The sequence below is a fragment of the Pelmatolapia mariae genome, linkage group LG1, assembly GCF_036321145.2.
Source record: "Pelmatolapia mariae isolate MD_Pm_ZW linkage group LG1, Pm_UMD_F_2, whole genome shotgun sequence".
NCBI lineage: Eukaryota > Metazoa > Chordata > Actinopteri > Cichliformes > Cichlidae > Pelmatolapia > Pelmatolapia mariae.
In genome coordinates, this window is record NC_086227.1 from 23,341,591 (window position 1) to 23,355,443 (window position 13,853).

The 13,853-nt window shown below is 39.9% G+C and overlaps 1 protein-coding gene across 1 annotated transcript; it reads left to right on the top strand.

The window, feature by feature from the left end:
- Positions 1–2,186: 2,186 nt before the first annotated feature.
- slc38a8b (solute carrier family 38 member 8b) lies at positions 2,187–9,116 on the top strand. The gene is made up of 10 exons (XM_063476528.1): positions 2,187–2,375; positions 3,312–3,510; positions 5,910–6,066; positions 6,150–6,251; positions 6,336–6,393; positions 6,792–6,906; positions 6,984–7,131; positions 7,217–7,419; positions 7,612–7,663; positions 8,141–9,116. The coding sequence occupies exons 1-10, from the start codon at positions 2,187–2,189 to the stop codon at positions 8,241–8,243; spliced, it is 1,326 nt and encodes a 441-aa protein (XP_063332598.1). The 3' UTR covers positions 8,244–9,116.
- The last annotated feature ends 4,737 nt before the right edge of the window (positions 9,117–13,853 follow it).

Below are 13,853 nucleotides of genomic sequence, written 5' to 3' on the forward strand. Positions count from 1 at the left end.
CCTATGAAGACTATTAAGAATTACACTGAAAATGGATGGAATCCACCTAGAGGGTTAGGGTTAGAGCTACACTGTTTATAGATAAAAAAGCCTATTTTTTCTTTTAATTTTTGCAAATATAACATGTATTATGTATTATGTATGGATTAGTTTAACTAACTAGTCTGCAGATTTGTTAGTTAAATAAAACTACAACAGACCTGAGCAGCAAATGAAAACAGAAACATACATATGCAGAAGCATCTAGTTCTGGTGCTCAAAGGTGACCGTTTATGCTGCTCCTTTTTTGATTGAATCCACATAGCATGGTGCTGTGCTGTGCTGACTTACACATACACTTACACATACTTTGTGTAAGTCAGCACAGCAGTCTCCCAGTTTAGGTAATCAAAAGTGCTTGAGTTAAAGCAGCTGGACTTCTGTTCAGGTCCTTAAAAACATTTCACCTCTCACCTGAAAGGCTTCTTCAGTTCTAACAGCTGATGGTGAGTGCAGGTTGTTTAAGTTCACACACTGTGACCCTAGCAATTCACACCTTGGCTCATGTGAACTAGAAAGAGAAAGAATGGTAAGAAAGGTATTTTATTTAAAAGTCTTTCCACTGAGCTCTTCTATACCCAGTTCCAATTCGCTTATCTAATTCAGGGTCATGGGGCGCAACTGCCACTGGGCAGCACAGCCAATCAGGGTCAACATCCAAAGACAGTTAACCTTTCATGATAACATTCATAACTGGGGCCAGTTTAGAAAAAATTAACTTAATGTGCATGTCGTGGAGTGTGGGAGGAAGCTAGAGAGAACCCACACATGCTAACTCCACTCAAGAAGTGCAAAGTGTGTACTTGTGTGGAGTCAAACCCCGGACCTTCATGTTGTGTGGTGACAGCACTGACTATTACACCATTGTGGCACCTGTGTGATAAAAAAATTGGCAGCAGTACTCAGTGACTGTTAGAATTTGGGGCTTCAGCTCTTGTGAAATTAAATATAAATCAACTATTTAATGAAGACACGCAAAAACGTATTTGCCCAATTCAAGGCTTCTGAACCAAATTCATAACAAACTCAATTTAATTTCAATTTAAATATTTTTAAAGAAACAAAAAGATCTTTGTGTAGCCTGCAAAAATACATTTTGAATTCTTTATATATAAACATCTATTTATATCTTAGTTTGATGACCCGTCCGTTAAGAAGTTTGTCTGTCCCCAGAACACCTTCGCAGACCTGCTCACTCAAATCTCTCTGTCATGATCGTCACCGGAGTCGATCTACATCACCGTGAGACTCAAAGGAGGAGCCGCAAAGCCTGGCCATTAACATGTTTTCATGTTGTTGTTTTTTTTTTACTTATTTTTGTTCTCAACTGAGTCATCATCCGCTTTTGAGCGATGCTCTACAGCAGATGGTGTGTAGCATAAAACATGGCAGGGATTATGAATTCCTGGTGTATTAGATTGGGCTGTCCAATCCATATGGCCGGGATTTTATTCTACCAGGATGTAAACACTTTAAAGCTGTCAGCTGCACTGAGCAACAACTCTATGATCTGTGTACATAATGTGTGAAATTAATAAGAAATATATAACTATAAGAAAAAATGAACGATTGTATTTATTTCTCGGTCAATTTTCCCCCTGAGGCGGGTGTTATTGTCCTTATCTGAAGTGAGAGTTTAATGATGGTGTGAGATGCGCTGGGACTGTTTATATATAAAAGAAACAAGAGAGCAAAATGGACTTAGTTGAATATTTCTTCCTGGAAACACTCAGCAGGTCAGTCTGCTGATGTCACTGCAAGTTTGTCAGCTTTGATGAAACATCATATATTTGATTTGATTTAATTTATCAAACTTGCCTCACTGCTCAGTTAGGCTTCTTCATCAGCAAGCATGTACATCAGAGACAGACATAAAGGGATGGCGGAGCGGGCAGAAGTAAACATGCTCACCTTACTGTCAAATTTTTCACCTCAGAGTGAAATTTTTAATAGTCGAAAAGTCTAATTAGACCATGTTAGTCGTGTGTGTGCGGGTGTGTGGGTCTATATATTGGCACAGTTTACAGCTCACAAGGTTGAGACTACTTCTGAAGATACAGAGGGAGTCAAACACGCGAACTGCAAGTTTCTGGGTGCACAAGAATAGTTTCTGGTGTTTCTGTGAGTCTGTGTGTTGGTTCTGGATCATGGAGGAGCTGGCCCGGGAGAGCATCAGCCTGCTGGCCCGATCGGCATCTCATGCGGACCCCCCGCGGCTCGGCTCGTTCGGTGCGGTGTTCATCATGCTGAAGTCTGCCCTGGGAGCCGGACTGCTCAATTTCCCCTGGGCCTTTCAGAAGGCGGGGGGAGTCACCACTGCAGTCAGTGTGGAGCTGGTGAGTACAGGATCTAACACGCTGCAGCTGGAGTTAGTGTTGTTTACAAAGAATTTTTTTGAAGAAGTTTTATATGTCCCCCCCCCCAAAAAAAGACTTGTGTGCTTGGAAGGTTACTTTGTCTGTTGGTCTACAACCTGTATGGGCTCAGTATGGATTCACCATCCATCTCTCTGGCTCCTTGGTGTGAAAGAGACGCATAGACTTAACACGTGAGCTCTAATGAAGCTTCCACTTTAGGTGAAGATCTAAACTTTCAGTGCACTGCATCTGACTGCTGGAAAAGCAGTGTGTGTGTGTATCTCATGGACTTATTACTGCATGCTTTCCAAGAATGGGCCCAAGAGGTCAGCGGGCACAGAGCTTGACATCTTTGTCTCATATAACTGTTGTTATATATTTTATATTTTTAACACCAGTTGTTGTAACGGTCACTTTGGTTACAGCAGCTGCAACTTATAACTTGCACACAGATATTGTTTAATCATTTAATTTCCTGCAGTGTTAAAAATGCTGAGATGCATTTTTCAAAGTCCTGGGATTTGTTCTTTCCCTGAGTGTTAAGTTGCGGTGCATATGTGTATCTAGTTTGTAATAGTCACTTTCTGTTTTATTCTGTGAGCCACCTGTCTTTACTCTTACTTCTTCCTCATCTCATTTTCCCCTGTGCTCAGTTTCCCCCAGGAGAGAAAGAGAGAGTGTTTACTTAGACATCTATCTTATTAACCTGAGTGTTTTGGATTCCTGGTTGGAGAGACCGAATATTTTAAACATGTAGGCTTTGGGATATTTTTCTTTCTTTGTATGTTTCTTCTTTCAGGTGTCTTTTTTTAAACACCTATACCCACAGCCTTGTTGTCTCATAGTTTGTGATATCATCACTGTGGTCTGTGAATGAAGATTAGCGTTAAGCTGATCCCTTTGATGCCCCTTCAGGTGTCTCTGGTTTTCCTCATCAGCGGCCTGGTCGTCCTCGGCTATGCGTCGTCTGTCAGCAGACAGAAGACGTATCAGGACGTGGTGAGAGAAGTGTGTGGACGAGCCGTGGGGAAACTCTGTGAAGTCTGTTTCTGCTTCAACCTCTTCATGATAAGTGTTGCCTTCCTCGTGGTGGTCCAGGATCAGCTGGAGAAATGTGAGCGAGACCTGTGCCTTCCTCTTTGCTTTCTTTAGCTTTATGCGAGAAACAGCTTCACCTGTGGCATCAGTGCCTTGGTAATCAGTAAGCAAATTCATGCTTTCTTCTATGGCTTTCTCTGTTGTGTTCTAAAATTACTTGGTGTCAGCTGGAAATATCAAAATATCAAGAAAGAGGACACTGACAACAGTTTGGAAGTGTGTAACAGGTATTCTCAGATCCAATATGATGGAAAGGAAAACATTACACCCCAAACGTTCTTTTTAACTCATTTCCAATGAAAAGTTAACTAGGAAAATGAGAATAAAATAAAAACTTTATTGAATAAGTCCCTGTTATCTTATCACCGCTCCTAAAGCCAGTCATGGCAATCAGGGATCAGACCACCATAGCCTCTCACTAGACACAACTAGACTAAACGCTGGGCACCATCATGGGGCTTTTCTAAATCTCTCTTTGTCTGACACCTTACCCAGTGGTCCAGTGGTCTTAGGAGGCCCTACCAGAGACAATGTACAGTTCCTGGCATTACAGAGAAAAGCTGCTACTTCTCTATGTCTAAAAGAGCCAGTGGAGGTGGCTTGATCATCTGACCAGGATCTGACCAGCACCTCCTGTCTGCTTAGACTTCCACCCCTGTGACCTGGACCAGGGGCAGAAAAAGACGGCTGAATGGATCTCAGTGGTCCATTAACAAACACAGTGAAGTCCTGTTTCAGCTCCAGACTTGCAGACTTCCAATATCTGCCTGCACATGAACTCACAGCCAGAACTAGCCATGAAAAGTTACACTTTGCGCCTGTGTGTTCATGTACAGCAGGGAAAGATGACACCAAATAAAGTCACTTATAAAAATCTGCTAACATTAACTATACACATATTAATATACCATTAGATTTGCAGACCATTAGCACAAACAAATACTGCCACTCCACTGACTTAGCCTCTAGCTGTAAGGCCAACATTTTTAGGGGTTTTAACAGGATAGCAGGTTAAGGTTACCTATTACAGCAGAATGTGTGATGCACTGAATGCTCTGCTGATGCACTAAAAACTCCCAAATTATGAACTTTTAATACTTTTAATGTTACTGATAGGTTCGTAGCTTGAACCCATTCGCTGGAACGTTGAAGACAATGTAATTACACAGCAAGCAAGACACGAGTAGGCAACATTCTTCATGTTTCACGTGCACGGGAGAGAACCGGACAAGCGCCGTTCCTTCGCTTGACCCCAGTTGCTCTCGTCCGCTCCCCCGTAACACTGCTCTTTTATTGTGGTTACATGAATATGCATAGGGTCATTAACATATAACAGCTTACATAGGTATGCATGTGAACAAAGAATACCCTGCACGTGTGTGTGTGTGTGTGTGTGTGTGTGTGTGTGTGTGTGTGTGTGTGTGTGTGTCCATAAAATGACTTCCTAACCCTGCTGGCCTGGAAGTCCAGCAGTTCATCTAAACAAAATGCACTTAGCCTAAAACAGACATAGATACGTTAATCCTACCATAAAACAATAAGACAAGGTACGACCTCTCCCATGCTCCCAAAATGTGAGTTTGAATACCAGAACACCCTGGAATGCACACAAAGCCTCTTACAGCCTACTAAAGATCACACATCCTATCACTACACAATCGATTATACACCTCTAAGCATATATGGTTAAATATTTCTAAGCATAAATGACAATCACAATACAAAACCTAACAGTTACCTTTTCTATTTCCTTAGCAGGTTAAATAAATGAATGAAAGAAAGCTTGCAACAATTCTGTTTTCACACTGCTTTCTAAGGTATTTGACATTATTTTGTCATCACCTGAGTTTGATCAGTTTAGCTGCCATTCCCTATAACAAAAATGCAACCTTATACAGACTGCAAATCACCTGCTCTTTAATTTTTATTCTAGCTCGTATTAGGCTAAACATGTGACTGGGAGCAGGAATATCTCACGTTTTCATTTTTTTCTGTTGTGTTTTGTCTATCTGAAACCCTTCAAATCTCCTTTAGTGTTTTTGCTTTGTTACCGTTTTAAACATATCATTTGATTGGATTTTCAAACACACTCCATCCCCCAAACCCCACCTGATTTTAATCAGAGATTCTGCATGATACAGATTAGTGAAAAATGGCTGAAACACATTCACAGGACGCCTCATCTTTCTGTGTGTTCATCCACTGACTTTAAAAACTGATATCTTGCCATAAAAAAATAAATAAATCACAAAGGAAAAAGCAAAATTTCTGTGAATATTTTGAAAATCTAGTCAACTCAACCCATTAAATCTTACAGGATTTGACAGTTCTTGCTCCCTGTTGTCCTGCTTACTGATGCTTTTCATGTTGCAGCAGATAAATATTGTGAACTTCTCTCTGCTTTTGTGTCTCCAGTGTGTATTTCTCTCTATGAGACAGTTACGGGATCGAGTGAGGCAGAAATGCCCTACCACTGGTACACAGACCAACGATTTGCCCTCTTCGTCATGTGCCTTGTAATCATCCTACCACTGTCCATCCCAAAAGAAATCGGCATCCAGAAATACACGAGGTAAGCAGCACGAACCTGTGGTCAGCCTGACTCACAGCTTAGTGTAAATGTTTACACGAGTTCATCGTCTCTCTTTGTGTCAGTGTGCTGGGGACGCTGGCTGCTACATATCTGTGTGTGGCAGTGACTGTAAAATATTACCTGATGGACAGTCACGCAGTCATAACTCCAGACCACAGCCAAAGGTCAGTAAATCTGAATGCATGCATATCCGTATGATTAGTTCCTGTTGTGTGCGACCTTACTGAACATGTATCTGTGTCTTTCAGTGTGAGTTCATGGGCATCGATGTTTAGTGTTATACCGACCATTTGCTTTGGCTTTCAGGTAGGACTGTTTTTGGACATCTTTAACTGTTCACTTCCTAATGTTCCCTTTATATAATACAGTCTAATAGCCAATTTATTAGGTATACCTAGCAGATTGCACCCCATTTCTATCCACACCTGCCTTAAGTCTTTACATATATATTTTAAATAATGAGGAGATGAACACGAGTGTGTCACACTTACTCAAATCAAGATTATTTACCAGAAACTATAAAAACAAATTTTCCAGATTAGTTTTATTATTTATAATTATATATATGTATATGCTTCCCTGTCATCTCCAGTAAGGATCTATACATTTGTGTCATGCTAAAATGAACTCACTGTTCAGCATCATCAAAAGACAGCCCGGATTGTATTCAAATATTCTGACAGTGTGCTTATGTGTGTTTGCAGTGCCATGAAGCCTGTATAGCAATCTACAGCAGCATGGAGAACCAGAAGATCTCCCACTGGGTGGTCATTTCTGTGCTCTCCATGCTTTTCTGCTTGGTCATTTACACACTAACTGGTGAGTCCCCTCCCAAAACAAGCGTATTATCTGCTTACCTGGCAGCTCTCCATCAAACCCGCTCTCTTCCTCTCCAGGTGTGTATGGCTTCTTGACATTTGGACAAGACGTAGCCTCAGATATTTTGATGTCATATCCAGGAAATGATGTGGTCATGATCGTTTCCAGGCTACTTTTCGGAATATCAATTATCACCATCTACCCAATTATTCTTCTTCTCGGGAGGTAAATCTCACCAGGGTGGAGATGTTTTTAATTTTTTGACTCTGAGCATGCTTACTGCCATGTTGTGTTTCTGTGTGTGGAACAGGTCAGTCATCCTGAACCTGATGTTACGAGTTCGCAGACATTACCGGGGAATCGTCACTCATTCGTTTGAGAATCGCTGTAGAGTTGTTCTCACGGTGGCCTGGATCACCTTCACGCTTCTCATTGCCATGTTTGTACCCGACATGAGCGACGTCATCAGCATCATCGGAGGAATCAGCGCCTTCTTCATCTTTATATTTCCTGGTAGCAGCAACACTCACTTTAATGTGACTTTGATTGTTTTGTAATGACATATTTACATTTGGGTGCAACAGAACAGAATAGAATAGAATAGCCCTTTATTGTCATATACAATCAATACAAAAATAAGAGAAAGGTGTACAAGGACTTCGTTGTAACCCAGGCACTTGTGTGGTGTGTTTTTGTGTGTTGCAGGTCTTTGCTTAGTGTTCACCATGCAAACTGAGAACATCTCTTCAAGAGTCAGGTGAGCAGACAGAAACAATCCATGTTCTAATTCATTCAGCTAGTATCTCTATTCGAATCAATGTATCCAAATAAATGGAACATGCTGAACATGCAACAGTTTGTACAGGTAAACAAATGTTTAAAGAATATATCGCAATAAATGAATGTTAGACAGTATTTTATGTGGAAATTTTACTTCTTGGAGATTTTTCAGGAAATATTGTGATTTATTTTGCATGACTGTATGCTAAGAATGACTCTTAGATTCAGTAACAGACAGCAGAAATGGCTGTGAGGTAATGTCTCCCTCTCTGAGCTTTTATTTGCACAGTAAATTTGATCCAGTGTCTCAGAAGTGAAGGATTTCTGGCTAAAGGACAGACTGATAAATGCTTCTGAATTTTCTTTTTTTCTTTTATTGCCGTTGCTCCGGGTCATCTGCACTGATCTGTCACTTGATGCTCCCGATGACCTGATTGCATTTTTATCATTTCAGGGCGATTTTAACAGCTTGGGGAGTCGTAACGATTGTAGCTGGAGCATTCATCTTTGGACAGAGCACAACCCTCGCTGTCATGGAGGTTTTCCGGAAATTCTGAACTTTCAGAACTAGACAAGCTCCCTCTTTTTCTCTCAAGAGAGCTGAATGTTGCATTTTTAAAGGAGGTTTTTAGGGGTATGTGTGACTCTTATTTGACCGTCTGTGGCCTTAATTTAGGTTGACAGTGTCTGAATGGTTTCTTATGTGATGTGATGAATATTGACTATAATATCTGACTGCCTGGTGAAGTCCTGTAATGGAGAGAAACAGACTTGTTTGATTACAGGCATTTAATGATTTTGTGTGATTCAGCAGTGAAACATCTGCAATTTGTAAAAATCTGTCTGAGCCCTTGTTTATGTTTAAGCACTGCCAGGGGGCAGCATTGCACCATTTAGGAAGTGCCTCTCTCTGTTTATTTTTCATTCACATGCTGTATATGCGGAACTGCATAGTGACAACACAGATAAGATGAAGCTGTTTTCTTATCATGCTTATTTTGGCCACAGCGATAATGGCTTGTCTGAGCCCGCTGAGCCTTTTCAGTATAAACAGATGGACTCATTGTCCCTGAAATGTACTTTTGCATTTACAGGATGATAAACTGACTGAAGACTTGTTTTTTTCCTTTCTCTTAAGTGTTTGTTCCTTATCTTGTCGCACCATTTCTAAACTCCACACTGCCTTAATCCCAGCGGCGATATAAATCTGCTGCTTTCACTGAGCACAGGGTGATGGCTGAGGTGTGCTGAATATAGCTGTTTATTGTTTATGGATTTCAAGCTTAAAAGAGTAATAGGATGCTGCCTGGAAGCATTCACATGCTCACACACGTGTATCAGTGCACAAGTGAGTAATAGTTTACACTACATCTGGAAAATTGGGTGTTTTATCTGAGTCTGGAGGCGTCTGATTTAAAAGCAAAATGAGCCATGCTGACTTTGCAGTAATCCAGCACTTATCTGTCTGAACATACAACACTTAAATAACTTTCATTTAAAAAAATAAAAAAAGTAACACAGCAGTTCCTCATGAATATTATGCAATAGATGTTTGCTATTGATGTTCTTAAGGAAAACCCTTAACTGACCAAATGACCATTTTCAAGGAAAAAAGGGTGAAAATCAAGTAAACCGCTTAAATCTTTCAGTCATTCTCTGTCATTACATTTATGCAGGCAACTTAATAAGTAAAGCCAGTAAGACAAGCTTGCTGGTAGTTTCTGTAGTTATTAAGTCTAAAGGTGGAAGTTTAAAATGGGCCAAAATGAAAATCTTTGGGCTCCACTGATAAGAGGAGTGTACAATAAGTCTCCTTATCATAAAGCTATAAATTGTTACAAAAATCTTCACCTGCAGCTTTGCCAAATTTGAAGCAACAAACATGTGAAATGGATGAAACAGATGTTTCAGTCACAGCAGCACTTCACTCACCCACTTCACCCACTCAATCAACCCTCACTATTGCCCAGCACCCACATAAAGATGTTGAAGCCCGATTTCTGACTCAGTGTTGGAGCAGGATCAGCACTGCTGTGACTTAAAGGTTAACATCACAATCCTCAAAGCAGTCACGCTCACCTGCTGATATTTACCTCTCATGTTTACTGTTTTCATCAGTTTAGTGAATTAGCATGCTAACATTGCTAATACTCATTAAACACAGCTAATGGTTGAGAACAATTGGAATATTATTGGCTCGTCTGTTTGGGCATAAAAAATTTAACACATACATTTTCATGCTATTGAAATAAAAAACAAACAAACAAATGCACAAATCAACCAGAAAACTCACGTTATTAGGTACACCTTCTATTGTTGTGTTGTTGCTGTTCCTGAATCAACAAAACTAATGTTGATTCAGGAACATTAGTTTTGGTTCAACATTGCAAGTAACTATTCACATTGTAGTGATGTCATAGTTTTGCTATGTGGAAACGCTGCACACAAAAACTGAAACCCTAACTGCCCCCGTTTTTTAGATTTTCTTCCTGAGTGTAGATCGGCAGGTTTTTTCCCCAAGTCACAAAGTTGTGACATCATAATGTGATTGGTCAGATGTGATGTAGATCCTGGGAACAAGCCAGGATAGATCCACCCTTTCATGTTTATACCAAATTTTAACCCTACCATTTGAATGAAAGAAAGACTCAGAACAGGAAACATTTTCTAATCTTCTAATCTAACGATTTTGGTGAGCCTGTGTGAACTGTAGCCTCAGCTTCCTGTTTTTAGCTGACAGGAGTAGTACCCAGTGTGGTCTTCTGCTGCTGTAGCCCATTTGCTTCAAGTTATGACATGCTGTGTTCAGAGATGCTCATCTGCATATCTTGGTTATGGTCATTTGAGTTCTTGTAGTTGTTTTCTCTTTTTCAGAACAACCTCTATAGACCATAGAGATGGTTGTATGGGAAAATGCCAGTGGATTAGCAGTTTACACACAGGTCACATTCAAAGTCACATAAATCACCTTTGACCTCATTCCGATGCTCAGCAGGTCATTAGGACCATGCTGCGGTGCCTAAATGCACTGAGTTGCTGCCATGTGATTGGTTCACTTACATTAATGACCAGTTGAAATGAACTTGAACGTCCCCTACCCATCAACACCAATCACAGTCCAGTATCAGCCTTCTGCTGGTTGGTGCTAATAGACACAACATTTTTCTAGACAAGTGAAAATGACCAAGATTTCAAGATTTCACCAAAAGTCATTAAAATTATCTGTGCACCATGACAGTGAAACCCATCTGATGAATGTACTGACATTTCTGTGTCTAGTGTGATGCTGCCAGCTTCATTAAAAATCATTACTTGTTCTTTACATGGGACTATCTTTTTTATTTCCCCCTTACTTTTAAAGATAATTTCCAACCCTCATTACTATGTTGTCCCCTGAAGCTTCTTTCTAACTGAAAGATTGCTTGTATCTCCACTGTTAATTAATTAAACGACAATTTGTGGGCGACATCTCTTTAAACGTTTAATTCTTCCTGATAAGAGTGTCAGCAGAAGGCCTGAATGAGGATGGATGGATGCATATTATTTCTGTGTCTGCATTTGTGTGTGTGTGTGGTCCTTCATTGGCACACTGATTGAAATCTGCATTTCTTTTGTGTTCAGAATTTTTTTATAAAAAAGAAGATTTTGTCTCTGCTCAGTTTGCAGATGTCAGTTTTCTGTCTGCATTGCTTTTACTGTTTTGACTGTCTGCAGCTGACAGCGTGCTGCATGTATAACATGGTTGAACACAGTACTTGTATGACCTTTTTATGCATGGTGTTTATTGCTAGCAGGCTGAGATCATTTGATTTGATTTGATATACCTTTATTAGTCCCACAAGGGGAAATTTCATTCCATCACAATGGAGATAACGTGTTTTCATCATTTTGCTGCTCGGTCTTTACTGAAGTGATGACAGCAGATATTTGACCTCCAGGCTGAACTCTGTGGTATAATCGCTGCAGTAGCAATGAGCTCAGGTGAAGGAGAGGCCAGTGTCACCTTGTGTGTGCATCAGATCACAATAGCACTGCATCCTATTTGTGTGCAAAAAGCACAATCATTTTATTCCTATCCAATAAAGCATTTACATATAAATACTTTAGAGAGTATCTACTTTAATTCATAGGTTATCATGTTAGAGACCGTATACATTATACACTACACTGATCAGTTCCTGCATTAAAACCACCTGATTAGCATTGTGTGGTTCTGTCTACAACAAAAACAGCTCAGATCTCTGCTGATGGCCTGTGGTTTCTGGGAGCTTCTTGCAGCTCATCATTGTAAGATTCCTGTGCAGGCAGATGTTGATCCAGCAGTGCACTGCTGTCAGCCACACCTCTGCTAGGGACAAGTGACCAGCAACATTTGTCAAAACTTGTGCACAGTGCCGGTTTATTCCATTTTTGTTTACATCATGTAAGTTTGAGGTGAGCTGCACTCTGAATGCTGCACATCACATTTTAGCTTGACAGAAGCAAACACGTGTCCATGGGACAACTTAAAAGGAGAAAGTCAGTGGATGAGCAAAGGTTTTGTTTTGGTGGAGTCTGAGATGTAGCTCTTGGGTTTTTGTGGACTGTTTTGACTTTGAGGTGAAATTGCTGGGATGTCCACTGCAGGGAAGACTGTGGCACTGATGTTTGCTGCTCTGGACCAGATAAAAAGCTTTTATAAGAGGTGCTCATGCTTGCTAATGATCAATTAATCAAGTACATTTGATTAGCAGCCCTGGGCTTCTACTTAACCTCTTAATTCCTATGGAAACAGTAAACGTGCACTTAGGAATTCACAGGACAAATCATTCACAGGACTAATCTAAGACTAATCTTCAGTGCTCACTGATCTACTGCAGTTCCAGAGATGTACAGTACTAAATAAATTATTTTACATGTGCATGTTACAAAACTACTTGACTAGTATGGTTAGTGCAAAACTATAATCTTCTGGATCGAAGAACCAAGGTTAAAAAAATAGACAAAAAATAGCTTTAGTCATATTTAAAGAGGACATCCTGATATGTCTCTGTTTCACAGCCTAATAAGACAAAAGAATGAATAAACAGTAAACATAAGCTTAGTTCTCTTCACAGTTTTAAAAGTAATCTTTAAATCATTTGTGAACTTGGACTATTAATTATCACAATGCATAACTGCATCTTAAAATAAGCCCTTCATTAACCTTCTCTTCCCCAAACTCCCTCTCTGATTTCCTTCATCTGAAAAGGTTTGACAGACTGCAGTGTACTTGAACTGGTGGGAAAAGGTAACTACAATACACGCATTAATATTAATTAATATTAGAGAAGGTGTCACTGTTATTGCACTAAATTGGATGACAAAACACTGGTGCCCACTATTTTTGGAATGCTAATTGCACTTGGATATCCCAAAGGGCCATTATTTATGAATGAGACTTCCTCTGTGAGTGTCCTGTTTTTAGTTAGTCACATATTTCTTACTAAAGCCTGGATTTACTTTGCATACGCCGTATATGAAACATATGTAAGGAGACTGTAAAGAAGGAAAAGCAATCAGAGATACAAACAGAATAAAAAGTCCTTGCAAACATGGCATTAAAACACAATATTTTAAAATTCAGGTTTTATCAGCTTACACTTGAACGAGCTCTAATAATTATGTAACATGATGACACAGATCGGGTCGCTGTGAGTAATTTGGCTGAAAAGATGCATGCAAATCCAAATCCAACAAGTTCATTGTTGGGTCAGAGACTCTGATTTCATCAGTCATCCTCTTACAGAACTATGTGGAAACACATATTGATGTGCCATCCTGGAGGAGTTGGACTACCTGTGCAACCTGTGTAGGGTCCAGCTCATGCTACCAATAGAGACATTGACCCTCGCTAAAAACAAAACAAAAACAAAACTACTAGCGAAAAAAAAAAGCCAGAAAGGATGAGAAGGAAAAAATGTCAGTGGCCTCCAACATCTAAAACTTCAACTTAACTGAGCAGATCAACAACCCACAGGTTTAACTTGATGCTATACTCTGATTTTCTTTTCTTTTTTTAAGTGCTCCTTTATTTTTTGAGCAGCATATATAATAAACTCTTTTTGAATGATAATGTTGGTGAAGTTTATAAACAATCTCACCACCAAATTTATGCGGCATACTCCTTTAAGAAAGAACCTCACCCA

What these genes read in the sequence shown, in the direction of transcription:
- slc38a8b (XM_063476528.1), top strand. Translation starts at nt 2,187, where the DNA reads ATGGAGGAGCTGGCCCGGGAGAGCATCAGCCTGCTGGCCCGATCGGCA. An exon ending in ACTCCAGACCACAGCCAAAG is followed by an intron (nt 6,252 to 6,335) that starts GTCAGTAAATCT and finishes TGTGTCTTTCAG; the next exon opens with TGTGAGTTCATGGGCATCGA. An exon ending in AACATCTCTTCAAGAGTCAG is followed by an intron (nt 7,664 to 8,140) that starts GTGAGCAGACAG and finishes TTATCATTTCAG; the next exon opens with GGCGATTTTAACAGCTTGGG.